We start from the raw sequence: 22182 nt of genomic DNA, 5'->3' as shown, positions 1-22182 counted from the left end.
TTGGCCTCACCATACCTGCTTAATAATAAAGCCTACACTTGGAACATTGACCTTAGTCTTCAGATTTCTCTTTCTCTCTCTCATCTGGATGTGCCCTCACCCAGTCACGTTTTTAATATCAACTCCACAGTGATGACCCCCAAATTTATGTCCCTGTGTCCCCTTAGCACCCTATATACACTGGCACCACCGCCACCCACTACCCTGTCACCTCTGTTCCCTTTATTCTCATGTCTTCCTTAACTGTTCCTTTTCCACCTGACTTATAGAAGAAGCAACATGAGAAACCCATGGGCATCCTTAATTTTTGAAATCGTGCTCGAGTAACCCCTTCTAATTGGGGAGATCGACTTCAAGCGCGCCATTCCACCATCCTAAACCTACCCTTGGTCGTTTTGACTTTCCTAATTAGATTTTCATTTTATGATCTTTGGAGAAGAGGAAATCCCGTATGAGTAAACAAACATTTTTTGTGTATTTCTCAAAAATGTTTTTCATGATGGAATTTGGCATACGTTTTGTGTTAAGATCATAGGATAAATAGATAATCTCCATTTATCACTTTAAATTATTTGTATAAAAATTACTCTGAAGACAGCCAACCTTAATCTTTGCTGTTACTCAGCACCCCTTCTCCCAAGGAAACACTCAGTCCTCCCAAATTTCCATTGTTTACACGCAAGGTTTATTGTAGGTGTGGGAACAGATTGCTTACCTTTGTCATAGTACGTCAATGTTTAAGAGTAGTACAGGGATTTTAACAAAAATTGAACTTTTAGGCCTGGCTGTGTGCTAGCTTTTGGATTGTAGCTGTCAGAGGGATGGAGGATGGTGGGTGGGTGGAGGGGGAGAGAGTAACCAAAGAACTTACATGCATATATGCACAACCCAAGGACATGGACAATGGTGGGAGAGGGACTGGGGAGAGGGAGGGGATGGGGTGGAACGGGTCATTGGGGAGAAAAAGGGACATCTGTAATATTTTAAACAAAAGTAAAATTTAAAAATTTTAAAAATTAAATTTAAAAAAAAGAAAAAAAAAAGAAAAGCAATGGAAAAAATATCCTAGGGTCAGGATTAAAAAAAAAAAGTTTTTCAGCTTTTCACCATTGAATATGGTGTTACCTGTGGGTTGGTCATGTATGGCCTTTATTATGTTGAGGTATGTTCTCTCTGTTTTTATCATAAATGGATCTTGTATTTTTTTAAAAAAATTTAATCCTAAAATCCTCAATATAAAATGTACAAAAGAGGTATCAGTAATAACTGATTTTATTCCATTTTAGATGAGTGTATAACTCTGTCCCCCAGACTCCTAGTGAAATCTGTCCCATTCACATTTGCTACTGTTTGATAAACTGCCTTTATAAGCATAGCTAGTAGCCTGATGCTATGAAAAGGTATCTTCTCTTAAGAAGGGTTAAGAGGTGTTTATATTCACGAAATCACAGACCTCAAGAAAAAAAAATCCAATTCTCATTATTCTACCATCCCACGTTTTCTTTTTGCCATCAGAGTTGCTTTAGTGAGAAGAACAGACCTGTCTAGAATATAGATGTTACGGGAGGGTATGTAGCTGGGAGATGCTTGAGAGTGAGATGGGATGCCCTTCTTACCCTCGGGGGGTCAGTAGGTATTAGATGTGGTAGAGGTTGAGCCCACCTTGAGGACCATTCTCTTTCTTGGTGTCTAGGACTTGCTGGCAATGATTTCTTAGGACGAAAAATTTCAAATCTGGCCCAGGAAATAGTTCAGAAAGAGAAAGTCCCAGAATGGACTCTGGGTTGTCCCAGGAGAATGTGCATTGTGGCGTCATCTGCCAGTTTAACTTAATTTCCTTCTCAGCTTGGCAGAGGAAGAGCCCTGCATCTCCTCAAGACTCGTCTTTGGAATGATCTCAAACCCATTATGCTAATTCTCATGAAGGAATTTCCACAAAGAGAATTCTGGGAACCTCTGCAGGGAAACCAGTTAAATCCAAGTTGCTAGAGAGTATACTGGGACGGTATGAAGTGGATTTCATTGCCCAGATCGTGGTTCCGGCGGCTGCCTCCTAAGGCTCTTTTGGAGCTCAACCACGTGGAGCGGACAGTTTGGGTTGGGAGACCTCCTTGGGTGGAGACCTTCCTGCTTCTTTTATTTTCTTTTGCATTATGAATTGCGTACATGATTGTCAAACAATTGCCTAGGTTGGTACTGTCATTAATTCTGTACTAATTGTTTCTTAGGGAAAGATGAAGAGATGGGGGTGATAATTATGTTGCTGTTTTTTAATATATTTTCAGAGTTATCAGTTCTTTGGTATTAGATACAAGAAAGTCATTCTTGCTGGATTTTGGTGACCAAAAAAAGGCCATTGAAAGGAAGACGGGCTGTAGGGAGCAGGAGTAGGATGGAATAACTAGAGGGAATAGTAGTTCTTGAATATAAGCAGAGTCCCTCAGTTGACCTGACTTGCTAACAAGCTAATATCTTGTGCAGTGGTACTCCTGGGATGGTAGTTCATAGCAGAGCATTCCTTGAAGTTTAACATATAGGGTGTGGCAAGAGGTTGACAGTTGTTCATATGGAAAACAATACAGTGAACAATAGAAGAATAAACTCTGTGTTTCGAATACTTACAACTGTAAACCTACTTTTGCCCCACCCTGCGTTCAACAAATATTTAGTGACTGCCTCTCGTGCTAGGTTGTGTTCTAAGTGTTGGGAATGTAACAATGGACAAAACAGACAGAAATCTCTATTCCCACGGAGCCTGCAGTCTAGTGGGGGTGGGGGCAGAATTTCATAAACAAACATTTACCTCGGTTAAAGGTGGAAAACTTCAATAAGGAAAATAAAGTAAGAAATGAGGGCTATGGCTATGGGTCCGAAGGGCTTCTCCAGGGAGTTGTCAGGGACTTGAAGGATGTGAGGAGAGGAGCGGTGCAGATTCTGAGGAACGTGTTCCAGCCGAGAAGACAGCAGGTACGGAGGCTCAGGGCAGAAGCCTTAAAAGCAAAGCGAGTGTGGCTGGAGGAGAGAGAAGAGGGGGAGAGATGAGAAAACGACCTGGAAGCTGATCCCAAGGGCTTCGTCTGCCCCTGTAGAGACCTTGACTTTATGCAGAAGGAGATGGAGAGCCAGGATTTTGAGCAGAGGAGGGGCATGATCTAACTTACGCATTAGTAAGTCCACCCTGGCTCCTGGGCCCAGGCAGGACCACAGTGGTAGCAGTAGAGGTGGTAAGAGGTGGTCAGATAGGAGCTTGACCTTGAAGCCCGTGGGATTCCAGGATGGATACAGTGTGGAATGTGGGTGGGTGGGTGCGCTTGGGGGGCAGCGACATCAAGGATGACTTCCAACTGGGGGGATGGACTTGCCATTAGCTTAGGTGGTGGAAGACTACAGAGAGGGCAAGATTTTTGTTTTTTGCTTGTTTGTTTGCTGGGGGCTGGGTAGAATAATAATAATATATTCAGTTTGATAGTTAGAGGGACAAGGGCAGAAGACCACAGGTTTTTGCCGCTCCCGTGTCCTCGCAAATGTACCCTTAGATATTAACCTCTCGAACTTATAAAGACATCTGCCCGCAGCACTAGGACTTGGGTTCAGGCCCGGGCTGTTGTTAAGCAGAGACCTTGAGAAGCAGCCACGAGAATTTCTAAAGGGCTGTGCCTGTTGGGTGGGAGCTTCCTACTGGCACAAACCCTCAGGGATGGGTCTTCCTTCCTGGGGTCACTTATTTTCTCTTCTGTCTTAATGTCAACTTGCAGTCGCCGGTACCTGCTGATTCCAGCCAGGGTTTCTGTTTTTCCCTTCCCTGACCACACTCGGAACTTCTCTCTCCCTCTCTTGTCCACTGAGCAGCACAGCCCCTGTTAGTAACTGTGTGAAAATATGCAAGTATTGCAATTAATTCTTCTCTTTACTCTCCCTTGCCTCATCTGTTTCATTATCTATTTTGATCTGATACTTGAGAATTTTGTCTTTACTGGACTACACTGATGTGTCATTTACATACATAAAATAATCAGAACTCGTCTACATTTTATGAAAATATTTGCTAGGAAAAGAGAGTCTGGTATTTCTGGGCATTTTGGCATCGAGCTGGGGAGGGAGGAAGGCAAGTGGTTGAGGGTTAGCCTTCTTCAATCTTTCCCTCTTTTCAAACTTCCACTCTTTGCCCATTCCCACCAGTTCTGCTCCCAAGGCTCTCCTGTCCACCAGGTGAGCTGCAGGCGCCTGCTGCTGCAGGGGACATGGGGCACGTTAGTAGGAAAGGAAGAGCTTCTGAACTCTAGAGCTCTCAGCAGGCAGTGGGATCATCCCTGCTGGTTAGGAGTCTGGGGAACAGCAAGACCAGATCTGGGTTTTATTTTATTTTTATTTATTTATTTTTTTTTTTTAAAAATATATCTTTATTGATTTTAGAGAGAGGAAAGGAGAGGGATAGAGAGATAGAAACATCAATGGTGAGAGTCATTGATTGGCTGCAGCCCACAACCCGGGCATGTGCCCTGACCGGGAATCGAACCCCGATCTCCTGGATCCTAGGTCAACGCTCAACCGCTGAGCCACACCCAGCCGGGCCAGATCTGGGTTTTAGAAAGGTAATCCTGGTGTTTATAGAAGACTGCGGTGTCAAGGGAAGAAGCCAGAGACAGAGAAGTTAGTCAGAAGGTTGTTAAAATAATTTGTGCAGAAGGCGAAGGCCTCTCCTGTCAGTGAGGCTTGACCGTGAAGGACTGAAGGAAGGGAGAGCCCAAGGAAGAGAAGTGAGAGTCTGGTGCCTGGTAAAGGCCGGGCGTGCAGGAGGAAGGGAATGGCCACAGGGCGACCACGAGGCTGAGCTGTGAGAGGCCCGAGTGGAAACAGGGAGGGCAGGAGGCCAGAGGAGTTCACTGTGAGTTATGTTGAGTTCAAACAGCCTGTAAGATTCCCCACATGGGCAAAAATACCCTGGAATTGCCACCACCTAGAGCCACTTGGAAGGGAGATGGAAAGCCAAGGTGAGCTCAGGGGAGATTCAGGGGCTGGAGACAGACGGGAGTTCTGGGCGTAAATCATGGTGATTGAGGTGACAAAAATGGGATGTGGGCTGTGGGGCAGCTCTCAGGGGATCATCACCCTGTCTTTCTCATACACATTGCCTTTAGAAACGTTTTTGCCGAGGCATGTTTTGTGCTGGAAGAATGATGAGAGATAGTTTTGCTTCTGAACAGGAACTAAATTATTTGCCACTGAACCGGCAACTGCTCGGCCGTTACTCATGAAATAGACATTCTCAGTCACGTGCGCAAGGGCTTCTCTTGGAATTTTAAGTTTCTTTCAGCAGTTTGCTGAAAAGATATTCGTGGCGGAATCTGCGGTGGTGGGAAATACCTCATCCCGTTAACTAATCCTCCAGGTGTCTGCTGGGGCCTGAGAGACGTGAGACAGCATGGCCAGCCCACGCCTCACCTCGGACCCAGGCGGCGGCGAAGCCCTTGTCCGATCTGTCGTCACCTCAGCTTCATCATATGAATTTGGTTTGGTGGCTTAAGTTATAAAGGATTGCAAACCTCTCCTTAGTATAATTTCATGTATAGGGAAACCTTGTGAATAGATAATTTTAATAATAAAGATTGTTTGAAATATTTATTATCAACATAACTTGGTTTTTGGGGAATACGGTAAATTATAGAGCTCAGTTCCCACTGTTTTTATTGGGCAAGTCATTAGCTAACATTTCAAACGCTTTGCTGCACAAGTAATTAAGTTATTGGACAACATCCGCACTGTTTCATACCTGAATCATGCAGTTCTTATAAAGGGAGTAGTTTGTAACTCACTGCTCTGATGGAAAGGGGATGGCTTTTTGGTGTGTTTTTGTTTGTTTGTTTGCCTTTTTATGAAAAGGTTTAATAACATGTACAGAGCAGGAAGCCAATGCCAGAATTGATCCGACTAGCTTTTCTTTTCTTAAAGAGCTGCTTCCTAGCTCCCCTGGAGCTGGGAGCCGCCCTCCTGCCCCAGCAGCCCAGCACTGCAGCCGGCCCACTGCAGTTGCCAAGATTGAATCAATCACTGGACCACCATCCTGATAACGCTGCCCTGCAGGGCAATCACCACCCCCTCCGGTTCCACAGAGGGCTAGACGGGATTGCTTGTGGGCACAGATCTGGGGGCAATTTTGTATATTCAACTAGCGGTAGTTAATTTTTTTCTTTGACCAAACCAGGAAAAAGAATACAGTTCCATAAGATTTGTTTTAAAAAGCAGATAATTTTATACATTAGTATATACATTTGTGCAGTGAAAATTTTTTCATGAATTACATTAGAAAGGTGATTTTCCTAAACAAACTGATCTTATACTGTGTAATATGTTCTGTGTCTCTTTAGTTATTTAACATATGCTTTTTTTTTTTTTTTTTTGCTTCTCGGGCTGAGTCTCTTAAAAAAGAACAAAGGGCTTCTGCTCTTGTTTTCCACATAAATCCTATCATAGTGTTAGGTCTATAATAGGCCATTTCATAATACATCTGTTTTGGCTGAAAGTCAGATGGAGTGGAAAATTCATGATTCATATTTTCAAAGTCTGGATTTCGTTTAGACTAGAGGGAATTTTAGCGCTTAACCATCACATACTCACATCCACTGTGCTTCGTGCAGGCCTATAGCTGCCAGACTAGTGAGCCGGGATTATTCCATGAAGTCGTTTGGAGAACAGCACTCCACCCTCAGGGCTTAACTGGTGCTTTGTAAAGAGGTTCTCGCTAAGTGATTTTGAAGAGACAGTTGGGCAGCAACAGAGCAGAATTCCCATGGCGTTATTGGCACCACATTATTTGCTTGGGTACTTTCATTACTGTATTAAATAATAATAAACAATCACATGTTAAACCACGGGGAATGCCACGTGCTCCCCATAACTTGGTAGATCGATCCGATGAACCAAAGCTGAAGGGTAATTCGTTCTTTGTTTTTCGAAGGTCTCATCGGAAAATTGAAGACTCGGTAGAAAGCAGTGATGAAATCCTTGCCCGTCTGACATCTGCGGTAAGGCCACGCAATTTCCCTTCCTCCGGGTGCACAAATAATGAGTCCAGGGTTTGGGGGGGAGGCATTTGGGTACTGATGTAGAGACACTTGCCCTGTGGGAACCCCCCAATCAAGGCAGAAGGAGGCAGCGGCATTGACTTGTTCTACTTGCTGCAGCCTCTCCTGCAAGACCATAGATATTCCTGGTGCAGAATTCCTGGAACCTTAGGAGACTCATCATATCGGATTTCTTAAATGCATTATGACTTAAACTAGGGAAGGTTGCAACCTGCTGCACAAAGGAGAAAGAATGTATGTTTCATTAGGAAAAAAAAAAAAAATTAGCACAGTGAACAGAAGGCCAGGTTATTGGTTTTTAATGTACTAGATTGCAACATTTTCCTTGTGTTTTTTAAAGCCATGAATCAGAGTGAGTAATTGCCTTGCTGGCTGAAGAGAAGCTCGTGCCCACCTTCACAGGAAAAGCTAGCTGCGGTCACTAATCATGGCGCTTCGGTTCTGAAGCTCTTCACACACAATCTTCTTCCAACGGCTTGTCTTTCAGGAAACTTTTCTAGCCTTGCCAGAGATTCTTTAAGTTGCTTTAACTCTATTGCTAGAACAGTAATTGCTGAAAATCATGTTGGACTGGGCCATGTGTGTGGGTGAAGCTGATCTTGTACAGTTTTACACACCGGGTTGGCACCTGGGCACAGCTTGGAAGTTAGAAGTTGCCTTTCCTACTCTTCTGAAATGTAGCTTAGAAAAGTAATTTTTGACTAAATACAGTGATCAGTGGTATAAAACTTCATGTGAAATGGAATCTTGACAGCATGTTAAGAAGAACTATTTAGCGTGACCTTTGCCGCTTACTTTTATTTATCTCTTTTATTGAAGTTGACACACATCATTATATTCTTTTCAACATGATTCGATATTTGTAAATATTGTGAAAGGATCGCCACAGTAAGTCTACTTAACATCTGTCACCATACATAGTTACAGAATTTTTTTTCTTATGATGTGAACCTTCAAGATTTACTCTCGTAGCAACTTTCAAATATGCAATACAATATTATGAACTAAAGTTACCAGCCCCATGACTTGCTTGTTTTATAACTGCAAGTTTATGCCTTTGACTCCCTTCACCCATTTTGCCCACCCTTCACCCCCACCACTGGGTAATATTCATATATTATACACACACACACACCCCACAGTTTCTTTATCCATTTGTCCATGGACAGTTAGGTTGTTTATATATCTTGTAAATAATGTTGCAGTGAACATGGGGTGCAGATACCTTTTCTAGTTAGTTTTTCATGTTCTTCAGATACATTACCTAGATGTTGAATTGCTGGATCATTTGCTAGTCCTATTTTTAATTTCTTCAATCGTTGTATAAGCATTTATTAAGGGACTGTTGTGCTTCAGTTTTTATAATGTAGTTGCTTTTGTTGACAATGGTATAAAAACTTGAACACCATGCAGGAAGGAAAATATTTACATACTTCACTCAAGTGACAGCTGTCATCTACCGTGACCCAGAATGCATTCATTAAAGGAAAGCTAAAGTGACATCTGTAATGCAGAGTTGCTAACATGCTCCTCAAGGGTTTGCATGGTGTAGGGGAGTGGCTCCCAGCAATGCTGTTCACTGTACTGCCTTGTATAATGATCTCATTTTATTCAAACTTGGGAGTTTTGTAGGTGGGTGTCTTTTTTAAAAAAATCCTCATTTCTTTAACCCCAAGAGTTTATTTCTTAGCCCCAGTTTAGGTTCATCAAAGGAAACATCTCATCATCTAAAAAAAATAATAATAATCCCTGAAATTCTACCCTAGAACGAAACACAAGTGAATTTTCATATTAAAGGAACATGAGAAGATAGTGCATGTGTAGAAATAAAAATGTCTTTATATAGAGTCAGATTTACAGTTGTTGAATCTATACAAACATGAACAATCTAAATGTTCCAGCCATGTTTCTGGTGATTTTTAGCAAAGAGCCACCCTCCCAAGTGCCTGATATCCACAAACCTAAACAATAAAACTCTATAAGAAGTTTTCAGCTTATGGGAAAAGGCCATGGGTATAACAGAATCCTTCCTTTATAGAAAAGTCTGCAGAAACCCTCTGGACATTATTATCGTGAAATTGTTTCCATGTTGTACATACAGTTTCTGCCTTAACTCCTTAGCTTCCTTTCTAATATCTTCTGACCCTACAAACTTTGTTACCTTAAAAACGTTCTCTTTTTCACTTACTATGAGTCTCTGTTGGTCTGATCAAGCTGGGGGGCTGAGAAGGGCCCTTGAATGATGTAGCCTACCAGTTTCCATTGAAGTGCTGAGCATGATTTTATTTTATTTTTAAACATGAATTCTTCCAGTGTTCATGACAAAAAGAGTATTCAGAACTGATCATATGGCTTATATATTCTTATTACAATTTAGGGTAAACAAAAATGTAGGGAGGTGTTCACAATGAATTAAGTGTTGCTCTCACAACCAAAGTTCTTAAGATGTAAATTTAGGAAATATGTTTAACTTTGAGACATTGTAGAGAACTGAGTATATTTGGGAAGCATCCAGTGACAGGAAATACAAACATAGATATCCTTAAATAGGAGATAAAAACTGATTCTAGACTTGCGTCCCTTGCTTCCTTAAAACCAACATCCCAAGCAATCCCTACTAAACTATCTCATTTTTAGGCTAAATTTTCATGATGTTTTGAATTTGTAGGGATAAGAGAACACAAACATTTTATCTGAGCTTGAGTGAAACTTGTGATTTTTGTTCACACAGTCTAATTGCCGAACCACCGAGGTGATGTGAGTTAGGCTGAGATGTGAATGTCGTGTATTAGATGCCTGTTTGGTGGCATGGTTACATTAGTGGCATTTATAAAAGGTCAGGGGGCATGTGGTTTGCTGTTCTGTGCTGCTCGGCCCTGTGAAATCAGCCATCACTTGGATGGTGAAAGTAAACAGTGTTGAGTGCCTGCAATAAAACACTAATTTGGTGGTGACAGTGGTGGAGAGTTTGTGGCCAGATCTTGAGAGATGAATTAAAATTACAAATCAAGTGTTTGGAATTTAGGAAGAGAGGTCAGTGGGAATAGGAACAAAATCCAGTATTCTGGGGCCATTTAACTGGACATTCTTATACCCTCATATTCCTTCTCAGGGATGATTTAGTTTATAATTTTCATCAGTTTCAGTTTCTCTGCATGTTTCTGCTCTATCCCCTCGTGTTCTTCAGTTCATCCAACTTTGATGTAGAACCCGAGCTTCTGATGCTTTTAATGGTATTTTCTATATTTGTTCTCATAGGGTCTTTGGGTGCATTACCAACTCCTCTGAGAAAAACCCTGAGCTAAAAAATCTTACTTGCTAATCAAACCCAAGTTATAAATGAAGGTGTCTGCTGTAAGTTCTAGAAGATCTTGAAGCAGATGAAGCCCCAAGAAACAAATAAGCCATGCTTTTGGTGCAAGTGTTAGAGAAAAAGAAACCCACTGTGGAATTGCTTTATGTATTTCTCTAGAAAGATAATAAAGACAAAAGAGAGATGATTATTGCTAACTGCTGCACATTGTCGACTTCACAAAAACATCTTTCCCTGCTCAGTGCCCAGAAACTGTGCCGTAACTCTATCAGTTTTCATATCGGCTGTGAACTTGTTCTCACGATTTCTGGCATTCTTTCTAGTTCAAGTCTTGTTCTCACTCTCCCCCCATTTGGGAGCCTGCTTCACAGGTAGCATGGATCTGATTTTACTCTCATTAACTAAGGCCTGCACTTAACTGGAACCTTTGGTTTTTCTTCCAAGTCGTCTTTTCCTTAGAGTTCTCTTGGGAAATACTGGCTACAGAGGCACAAGGGAAGGGGTCCTACTCAACGACCAATTGTCCTGTATCGCTGAATGCATGACACTGTGAAACTCAGTGACGTCAGCTTTTCGAGATTCTCTGTCTTGTCAGCCATCTCCATCCTCTAGGTGCCAGTTCTTATATTTTGCTTTCACTCATTTAAAATTCCTCTTTGGCATGTCTAATCTTTCACCTGAAGCTTCAGGAAGTTTCTTTAAGGATGTGACTTTCGCAGGACTCAGTTGATACTGTCTCTGGGTCAAGGAAGCGTACAAACTGGCCAGGATTCCTGTAGTTTGTATTCCTTGATGAATCTACAAGTTGGATTTGATGCATTGGAGAAATTTTTTTTTTAATAGTAGGATCTGAAGATAACAGAGATAGCTTTTTAGATCAGAAATTTTCCAATTGGTGCTGGCTCATGGGATTTTGGTTTTGATGAATCTCAAAAAGTTAGACTCTTAGAGACTTACTTAAGAGACAGTATGCCAAGTTAACAAGGTCTAGAAATAATCTTAGGTTAGTCAACGTGGGGAGAACCTGTCACATTTAATACATGATGAGTGCAACCCAGTGATGATTTTTACCACATTTAGAAATATGGTAAAAAACACTCACTTTTTGGCTGGCTGGCTGCCTCTTCCTTTCCGGGGAATGGAGACACGGAGTGTCGTTAATCTCCCTTTTCTGCGTCTGTCAGACCTGAGCGAGCATGTTTGTTCAGAGAATAAAAGTAAGCTACTCCCTCAGGGAATGACTAACCTTCTGTCTGGCTGCCACAGGATCGTGAACATCTTGTTACCTTATATTTCTTATCTGTCGGGAACATAAAATTCCTACTTGGAATCCTCAGCCTGGCTCCAGCTCTTCCAGTGGCTCCAGAGCTACTCTGTGATTTGGAGAAGGGCCAGGTGGATTGAGTTTTTAGAGAAAGTGTCAAGGGAGACCCTAGGAGACAGATCTGGTTTCAAGGAGCATTTAAAAAGCACCAGAGGAATGGTAGCACATTTCTGGTATAGTGTTCCTTGTTCTTGTTTTTATAAGAAGTCACGGGGCTCATTAGTCAGCTGGTGTCCAAAGGGCCTTGGGCTGTGGATTGTAGGTCTCTGGGACCATCGGAGAGCCCCTTTCCTCAGGAAGGATCTCACAGTAACATTTCACAAACTTATGACTGTCAATACCTAGACAGACAGCTGAGTGGTATATTTCTATCCTATGTCAATAAAAAATACATAGATGTCCTATGTCTGTGGCACATCAAAACGATGTTCTTCATCCTGGAAATAGACCCCCAACTTCCAAAAGACATAGATGTACATGCACAACTTTGCAAAATTAAATACTAAATTCCCATCCCTACTTCCAAAGGCACCTTCTCCACCTACCCAGATTACGTGCTAATCTAACTCTAGCCTTGAGAATTTAGTTTCGGTGAGGAGAATAATAATAAATGCTGTTTTGCCTCCTGAAATGAGCCCAGTGGGGGAACATTTATTTAAAATCTTCTGTTCAGGATACTCTGAGTGTGTAGAACCCATTCAAGAATAAAATGTGTCTCAACGAATCCCTTGTGAATGGGGAAAGTGTGTGTGTGTGTGTGTGTGCGTGGACACATACATGTGTGTACATATATATGTATACTGTGGTATTTGGGTATCATTCTCAAGATGAAGAAAATTCTTTTGATATGCAGTGCACATAAGAAACAGACATTTTTCATTGACGGAATAGAAACTTACCTCAATTTGTGTATTGACAGTCATGAGTGCGTGAAGCGTTGCTGTGAAATCCTCTCTGAGGGAAGTTATAGGAACTTTAAAAGGATGATCCATGAACATTTCATACTGAGCTGCTGCTTTGGGCATTTGTTTAAAATAAAACTTGTTATAGCTGCTTCAGTGAAATGGGATTTAGCTTTCTTAAGTCAATGGTATAGCTTTACATAGCATGTTCATATTGCAGAAGGACTAGGAGGCATATTAAAAAGTAAAAATTACCAGGGAAGACTGGCTTGCAGAGGTTAGTTTGTTAGCCTGTTTATTTCATACGACCAGCTGAGAGGTGGGGAGAGGCTGAGAAGGACCGGCAGCCGTGGAGTTTTCACCTGGGCGGGCATTCCGCGAATGCTTTTCCGCTGTCGCATTTCAGTCGCACCCAGCAGTGTGTTGTCACTCGCGTTGGAGAGATGGAGCACTGTAGACGGTACTCACTGAGCGCGCACGTTAATCAAAAATGACTTAAGCCCTGGCCGTTAGGCTCAGTGGTTGGAGCATCGGCCCCCGGGTTTGGTTCCAGCCAAGGGCACGTGCCTGGTTGCAGGCTCCATCCCCGTCCCGGTCGGGGCGCGGGTGGGAGGGGGAGGCAGCCAATGGATGTGTCTCTCATCGATGTTTCCCTCTCTCTCTCTCTCTCTCTCTCTCTCTGAAAAGCAGTGGAAAAATATTCTCAGGTGAGGATTAAAAAAAATAATAATTTAGGGTTCATAAAGCAATTTCCCACGTTATCTTTGCTTAAAACACTTTATAGTTACTGACTAGGTCTCAACAAATGGGGTTTAAGATTTGATTATAAAATTTTTTCCCCCACAGTTTTTTAATTTAATTTTTGTGTAAAATATTACAGATGCCCCCTTTTCTCCCCAATGACCCATTCCACCCCTTCCCATCCCCCTCCCCAGTCCCTCTCCCCACCATGGTCAGTGTCCTTGGGGTGTGAAAATTTATGGGATGAGACCTGTCAAGTTATAGTAAATAACATTTTAACTTTTAAACGGCTAGGAATCATTAAATACTGGTAAACATGGCTGTGTGGTTTAGCAACTGAGAATTCATTCAGACTGGTGCTGAGGGCTTCTGGTTTGGTTATGTGCATTCAGAGAAGTGGGTGAAGCCTGATAAAGATTTTACAGCAGGTAAATCATTTTCCAGAACGAGACTCTCTAAGGCCCTAAAAAGTGCTGAGGGATAGTTTCTCAGGAAGGATCTGAGGATCTGTGTTACTATTCTGTGGTAGGTAGACTCATCCCCCAAAGATGAATACCCTAATTAGCACCTGTAAACATCACATTAGATGGCAAAAGGGACGCTGCAGATATAATTAAGGCTACAGACCTGGCTTGTCTGCATGGACCTAGTCAAATCCCTCGAGCCCTTAAGAGCTAAGAACTTGCCCTGGCAAAAGTCAAAGAGAAATGGCAGAAGAGAAGGTAGAACAACCCAATCATGAGAAAGATTAAGCATAGTATTGCTGGCTCTGAGGAGGAGACAGGCCTCTAGGTGACACTCAGCCAGGAAACAGGTGCCCCCGTTCTACAGATAGATGCAAGAACTAGATTCCTCCCCAGACCTGAATGAACTGGGGAGCATGTTCTCCCCCAGACCTTCTAGGAAGGATCACAGCCCTGCCCATACCTTGACTTTGGCCTCGTGAGTCTCTAAGCAGAGGATCCCATTGAGCCACACTCTACCTGGACTTCTGACCTCCAGAAATGTGAGATGATGAATGGATGTCTTTCCAAGCCGCTAAATGTGTAGTAATTTATTATGGCAGAACTACAAAATTAATAATACACATTTCCTGTTGAACACATACCCACAATCCCTTTATTCATAAAATAACAGTTCTCTCCCAAATGTCAAAAGCTGCCAGGACACAGCTAGCTGATCGAAGCCTTTGAAGTTTCAAAGTGAATTTCTAAAACTAAAGTCAGTCCTTCATATACTCATTTATATAAAGGGCTTTAGAATTCTGCGAAACCTAGAAGCTTATTTTTAAAGTAAACTCTGAAAATACAAGCACTTTAAGCACTGTTCACAACTTTTCAATGGAACATCTCAGTCCCTTCTATGCCAATTGCAGGGGGGTGTTGCTAGGTAGGTGGGATATAATAAGCAGCGGAAGTACTGGGTGTCAAGGAGTTTATAAGTTAGGTGAGAAATATGAAATATTAAGGCAATTAAGGACTGTATTGTCTTTTCATCTATGTGATTGTTAAGCTTAACTACATTAATTATAATAATGTGATGATGATGTTGTTGATTGATGATAATGATGATGATGATAGCTAATACTCAAAAAGCACTCAGTGTCAGGCACCATTCCAGATGCTTCAGGTATTAACTCATTTAATTCTATAACAATTCTATGGGCTGTGACTCCGACCCACCAACTGGAATCCTAGGACTTCTTTCAAGATTGGCATTAAAATAAATGGAGATTTCCTTCGCCTGCTTTAGGCTTTTGAATCTTGAGTTTGGAATCGTGTTCTCCCAGGAACCTCTCCCATGTTAGCGATTTGTATAGATCGATTTTCTAGTTGGAAAAGGTCTTATTTGATCTGAATTCATCCCAGTGCAGTGTTTCTACTGTAACATTCCTTCAAGGTCCTACAGGAGTCTACCCCCTACAGATAGGAGACTGTTACAGTAGGAGATCCCTAAAATATCTGGGATACTAATTAGTGCTGTGGTTATAATGTTGCTATAGTTGGGAAGTTTATCTCCAAAAAGCACAATGATTGAGAAAAGGCATTTTACTATGCAAGGAGTGGCATGTAACATGGAATAAAAGGTATAGTAAAACATGTGTTTGCAAGTTATAGTATGTCTTTAAAAATAGTTTGTTAAATAAACTATATCAAGTAATTTCACTGAAGAATCATTTAAATATGGTATAGACTGAAAATACTATGGGCTTATCAGAAAATGAAAAAAAATCTTGAGACATAAACTTAATGATATAAATATAATCAATGTTTTATTTCATTATTATAGCAAAAAATCAGAAAGTATATTCCCAAGTATACTTGTTTCCTTAAAATACATTTCATATATGTGAATATTTGTCAAGATATTAGTGTTGAACAGCAATTAGGGCATTGAGGAAATCACAGATCAGGAGTAGTAAGAGCAGCTCTGAGGACTGAAGGAGCAGCTATACCTACTTTTTTTTTTTTTAATTTATCTTTATTGTTGAGAGTATTACAGGTGTCCCATTTTTTCCCCCCAATTGACCTCCTCCACTTCGCTCCCACCCCCTCTCCAGGCCTTCACCCTGTTATTGACTGTGTCCATGGGTTATGCATATATGCATATAACTTCTTTGGTTAATCTCTTCCCACTGTCCACCCCTCTTCCCTCTTTCCTCTGAAATATGATCGTCTGTTGCATACGTCAATGTCTCTGGATCTATTTAGTTCATCAGATTGTTTTGTTCATTAGCTTCTTCTTAAAGAAAACCCTTCAACTTTTCCTGTAGTGCTGGTCTGGTGGTGATGAACTCCTTAGCTTTTTCTTATCTGTGAAGCTCTTTATCTGACCTTCAATTCTAAATGATAGCTTTGCTGGGTAGAGCAATCTTGGTTGTAGTTCCATGTTTTTCATCACTTCGAATATTTCTTGGCACTCTCTTCTGGCCTGCAAGGCTTCTGTTGAGAAATCAGCTGACAGTCGTATGGGTGCTTCCTTGTAGGTAACTAACTGCTTTTCTCTTGCTGCTTTTAAGATTCTCTCTTTGTCTTTAACCTTTGGCATTTTAATGATGATGTGTCTTGCTGTGGGCCTCTTTGGGCTCCTCTTGTTTGGGACCCTCTGTGCTTCCTGGACTTGTAAGTCTGTTTCTTTCCTCAGGTAGGGGAAGTTTTCTATAATTATTTTTTCAAATAGGTTTTCAATTTCTTGGTCTCTTTCTTCCCCTTCTGGCACCCCAATAATACGAATGTTGGGCCTTTTGAAGTTGTCCCAGAGGCTCCTTATACTATCTTCATATTTCTGGATTCTTTTTTCTTTTTGCTCTTCTGGTTGGGTGTTTTTTGTTTCCTCATATTCCAAATTGCTGATTTGATTCTCAGCGTCCTCTACTCTACTGTTGATTCCCTGTAAATTATTCTTCATTTCAGTTTGTGTAGCCTTCATTTCAAATTGGTACTTTATTATGTTATTGATTTTCTCAGTTATTTCCCTAATAGTCTGCTTAAACATCCTTATAAACAAAATTCTGAACTCTTTTAGCTTGCTTGGATCTATTTCATTTAGTTCCTCTTCTAGAGTTTTCTTCTGTTCTTTCCTTTGTGACATGTTTCTTTGCCTCCACATTTTGGCTGCTTGCAGGTGTTTGTTTCTATGTATTAGGTAGAGCTGCTCTGTCTCCTGGAATTTGTAGAGTGGCTTTGTGTAGTAGGTGTCCTGTAGGGCCCAGTGGCTCAGCCTCCCATCACCTGATCTGGGCCTTCTAGGTGCTCCCCTGTGTGGGCTGTGTGCACTGTCCTGTGGTAGTTGAGCCTTGGTTGCTGTTGGCATCACTGGGAGGAACTGACCCCCCGGCCAATCAGCTGTGAGGACTAGCTGCAACTATAGCCAAAGAGCTGCCGTTCTGGAGACACCCCTATGGAGCAGAATTTACTTCAGTGGGGCTTTGGTGTTCACCAAGTGTGCCCCTTGAGTGTCACTTGTGGATGTGGTAGGGCTGTAATCCAGCGTGGTTGAGTTTGACCACCAGGTGCACTGTCTCTGGGGCCTCCCGGGAGGTGCAAAGTCAGCCTGTGCCAGTGCCTTGCCCAGGGCCACCCAGCATGAGCTACTCAGCAAACAGTAGTTGGCTGCTGCTTGTGCTGGGCTTGGAGGTGCCCAGGAGAGGCCAAGCTATGAGCCAGTGCAGCTGCCGCTAGTGCCAGGCCTGGGCGCTTATCAAGCCCTATGGGGCCCGCTGCTGCTTGTTTGAGAGATTTTAGGAAAGTCCTAAGCATGAGGCTCGAGAGGCCACTTGCACAGAAAAGCCCCTGGAAATGGCCTGGATGAGCTGCAGGTGGGGAGGGGCGGGGCCTCTGGGAATCACGGGGCGGGGCCAAAGGTGCGAGTCAGGTGCTGGCGACTCAAACATGGCGCCTGCCTGCCGGCTGTGTGCGGGGAGGACTCACCTAAGGGGCCATGGCCTCCGCCAGCCCTTCTGCCCGGGAGGAAGCCGCCCTCCGCCTCTCGCCCGGATCCCAGGCAGGTTAGTTCCTCCCCGAGTGTCCCAGGTCCTTTCAGGCTGCTGCCCGGCGCTGGGCTCAGAGGGAGCGTCCGAGTGAGTCCGTGCCGGGCCCTTTAGAGGAGCTGCTGGGGCTCCCGCAGCCTCCTCGACCCTCAGCGACAGTCCCCGCTGGTTTCACAGCCCGAAGTTGTGGGGACGTCTTTTCCCGGCCCTGGAGCCCTGGGCTGGGGGCCTGCTGTGGGGCTGGGACCCCTCAGTCCTCCGGGAAACCCCCACCGCCGAGATTCCCTCCCGGGTTTAACCTGCGGCACCCGGTGTGGGCCCACTGCCGCATCTCTGGGATTCAGTCCCGACCCTCCCGCGTCTCCGCCCCTCCTATGGGTCTCGGTGCTGTTTCAATTCCCTGGCTGTGGGGCTTCTGTTCAGCCAGGTCTCAGGAGGCTCCGAGTGATGGAGGTTCTGTATTTTAGTTGTAATTTCGATGTGGTTGCGGGAGGCGGCGGGTGTGCGGTTACCTGCGCCGCCATGTTGTTTCTCCCTAGTCCTACTTTTTTGAAAAGATGTCAGTGTCGTTAGCTTGCTCTTTGAAGGTTTTTTCAACCAGTACATATATAACTTCTCCTGTTGTTTGTGCCATGAAATTTGAGATTTCCCCAACCAAAAAATGGCCTCTAACATTTTTTTTTCATCTATTTGTTAAGATTTGCACTACCTCCAGCCCTGTTGGGTGGATTAAATGGCTATAACATCTCCAACCGCTCAGTTGCAGGCTGACAGATATCACCACCCACTGGAGGCTCGTGCTTGTTCTCTCTGGTAGCTGATGATTTTGAGAAGAGGCATTCATAAAACAACTCTTTAGAACAATTCCTTAGCCTGGGTGCTTCTGATATTTACCTTCCTGCGTGAAGCATTTTGTGAACCTCACAAAATGGACCATTTCCACTGTGGACAGCTCTGATTACTTGAAAGTTCTTAGAGCTGAATCTGCCCTTTCGCAACTTCTCTTCATTGGTCTGAATTTTACCTTCAACGTTTTAAATATTTGAAGCTAATGATCACGTTTCCCCTACGTCTTCTCTTCTCAGCAGCAACTACAAACACTTCACTTGTGTTCTTGAGCACAGACACGTATCAGGGATGGTAACAGGAGCCAGGGGCAGAATGATGAATGAAGGAGTCCATTTCGATGGGCTTGTAATGAATGTACTGTTATAGATTCCCAGCTAAAGAGGTGAATTCGCTAGCTTGTGATGGTGCTATAATCGAGGGAAGTGTGGAATGCTCCTGGAGTACAAACAGGGAGGACTCTATTCAAGAGAAGATGGTAACTAAGCTGGGACCTGAAGGACAAGCAAGTGGCAACCACACAAAGTGGGGAGGTGCAGAGGCATCCCAGACGGAGAGACAATCATATGGAAAGGCCCAGAGCAAAGAAAGAGCATGGCTTCTTCAGAGAATTGCAAGTGCTCTATTTTACTAAGGCTGGGATATTGGTGTTTTTTTAAAAACATGGATTTTGAGAGGAGAAATGGGATTAGAGGTGATACTGAAGTTGAGATCAGAAGAGTACAATATATCCAATATTTGACATTGGACTCGGTCATGGTGTCATGGGGACGTTTTTGAAGAGTTTTCTCACAAGGGATGCAATATCATAACATTTATATTTTAGGATGGTTTTTCTTGCTGTAGGGTAAAGAATGACATGGTATGAAGACAGATAAGTAAGAGACAACAGTCTGAGTCGGAGAAGATGGTGGGCGGAGGTAAATCAGGGGTGCCTCACTCCTTGGTGTGAGTCCCAGGGCAGATGGTGGTACCATTTATTGACTGGGTATATGGGACCTGGGACAGATTTGTGGGTGGAAGGAAGTGGTAAGAAAGTGGCTTTGTGTTTGGCAGTGTTGAGTTTGAGCTACTAGTGGGACATTTAGGTCCAGGAGATGGATGGAGAGGGGGCTTTAAGACCCTGGAGATGCAGATATAATTGAAGCCTTGTGAGTAAATGAAATTGCCCAGGGTAAATGAACAAAATGAGGAGGTCAAGAGGGCTGAGGCTAGGGCCGAGGATCGATCACTAAGGATCCTCAAAATTGAAAGGCAGAGGAAAAGGAGAGCCATGGGAGAAGAGAAGTAGCAGCCAGAGAGGAAAGAGAAAAGCCTGAAGCATGTGGTGTCATGGAATCCCAGTGGGTAACAGTGTCAACTCCTGCAGGGACAGGGTACATGAAGACTGCTGTCTGTTGCATTTACCTATGAGGAGGTGTCCATCTCCTGGTTGTCCTCCCGTCGATACAGTCTGCGCCTCATGAACCTAAACAAATGGTACTCCAAACCAAATACCATCCAGATATTGACCTTTCTAGAGTCCATCATTATTTGTGTGTGTGTGATCTGAATGTCATTCTTCTGGTAATATTCCTAAAAACATTGTTATCCGTTATAAGTATCTAATTTCCATTTTTAACTCATACCATGCTTGTATCAGATCTTTTCAGTGTGAACCTCCGTCCAAATAGATGTATGTACATGTAGCAGACTTAAATAAGAGACTTAAAAACCTAAATGTAGGACTTTATCCCCATTCATTCTGTTACTTTCAGGCCACTTCCACATATTACTTTTTGAATGATCAGCTATCGTCTAAGTTAAAATGAAATTAATAGGCATATCTGTATGTATTCAACAAAAAAGTCTATATAAGAGGTTTTAAAAATATCCCTAGCCTTGAAATAGATGAGTAAGCATAAGCATATTTTATCTTCCCAGCATGCTAAACAAACATGTCTTTGATGTGGTGACAGCAATTACTGGGGAAACTACTATTTGTTAAGTAAACTATTAGGTGGGGAACAGTGGTGTCTAGACAGTTATTTATATATCTTTCTTAATTTTCCAATTATTGGTTGACATTAACAGGTAATTGCAACATTATCTGTGTGTCAGATTTGTGGCAATATTAGCTTTTCCATAAGATAATGAACTTGGAAATGGGCAAACAGGCTTCTGAGGAACAAAGAAAATTGTTACTTAGCCCATCAGTATTCATAGGACAAAAGTCTAGCCACCGTCACTGCTTAGTTTGTGTCTTATCTAAAAGTACATTGATTAAGAAGCATTTTTTTTTTTTCCCCCTGGAGTGTTAAAGTCCTAATAGCTTAACATTTTATAGAGGTTTAAAAGTAAGTATATTTGGGAACAAAACAGGAAAGAATACTGGATTATGTTTCTTCTCACGTTTTAATTTGGGAAATGAGAAGATGGGTTCTGTGTTTTAAAAACATTTCTATTATGGTTTCAAAATATACATGTTTCTAAAACGAACAGATTTACTGAAAATGCTTAGGAAATGAATTGGTGATTCTATTCAAAATTGGTTTGTCAGGACCACCCTTTGGTTAGCTAAGACGGTTGCCACTCTTGGTCTGTCCCCCCATGACCTTCATTCTAATCAGCTCCTTGCTTGGGTGTCAAGGGCCTCTTGCTCCACGAAGCCTGCTCGCCTTCGCAGCTCACCTTTCCCACGGAGATGCTCCCTGCACTCAGAGTTTGTATTTGACTCTTTCTGTTGCCTCTTGAGTCTTGGCATCGATGCAGAACAGTTTTTTGGGCATTCAGGTTTTGAGGCTGAAGGCACTATTAAAGTACCAGAGAGAAAAGAAGGCAGAATGCTAGAAATAAGATCAGCACTTGTGCCTGTTAAATTTCAGGGCTTTTTTGTGAACAGCCCTGCTGGTTATTGAAGCTAGAAAACCAAAACAACTCAACATGCCTCTGATGGGTAACCAGGAGAGAGGGAACATTTTGAAATACATCTTATCAGTCCCTTAATTATCCTCTCTCTAGATATTTACAAAAGTGAATATATCCTAAGCTACAGATACGTTTTGAATATATAGAGTGTTTTTTTTTTATGTTGAATAAACTGCATTTGAAATTAAAGTTGAAGCTTCTTAAAAAGCATCCCTGCAACTTTCCTTGTACCTGAGTAGATCATGTCTGTCAAACTGCTGATGGTGACTGAATCTTATCATCGGCTCGGGTTATAGTGTCATTTAACACCTACGACGCAGCGAAGGCCTCGCTCCTTCACAAATGAATTAAATCAGAGGAGAACAAAACAAAAAGGAAAGATCGGCTGTCCATTGAAATGGTTGTAAGATTAAAAGGCTGAGTCTTGGGAACACTAGGATATGCTATTGAATAGAGGAATGATTGTCTACCCGGGATACAACCTGGAATCGCTTAAGAACCTTTGAAACAACAACAGCAGCAAATACGGATGCCTGGACCTCGCCCCCAGAGGTTCTGATTTAGTTGGGGCCCAAGTA

General features: G+C 42.6%; 1 protein-coding gene across 2 annotated transcripts in view; it reads left to right on the top strand.

The window, feature by feature from the left end:
- Nucleotides 1-22182, top strand: part of RAPGEF5 (Rap guanine nucleotide exchange factor 5) — a 190289-nt gene that overhangs the window by 51071 nt on the left and 117036 nt on the right. For both annotated transcript variants that reach the window (XM_087821202.1, XM_087821201.1), the window contains exon 6: nt 6956-7022. In XM_087821202.1, the coding sequence (XP_087677328.1) occupies nt 6956-7022 (67 nt within the window). The remainder of the gene's footprint in view (nt 1-6955; nt 7023-22182) is intronic.

This window comes from Miniopterus natalensis, chromosome 10, assembly GCF_054644295.1.
Source record: "Miniopterus natalensis isolate mMinNat1 chromosome 10, mMinNat1.hap1, whole genome shotgun sequence".
Taxonomy (NCBI): domain Eukaryota; kingdom Metazoa; phylum Chordata; class Mammalia; order Chiroptera; family Miniopteridae; genus Miniopterus; species Miniopterus natalensis.
This window is presented reverse-complemented; position numbering and strand designations above follow the sequence as displayed.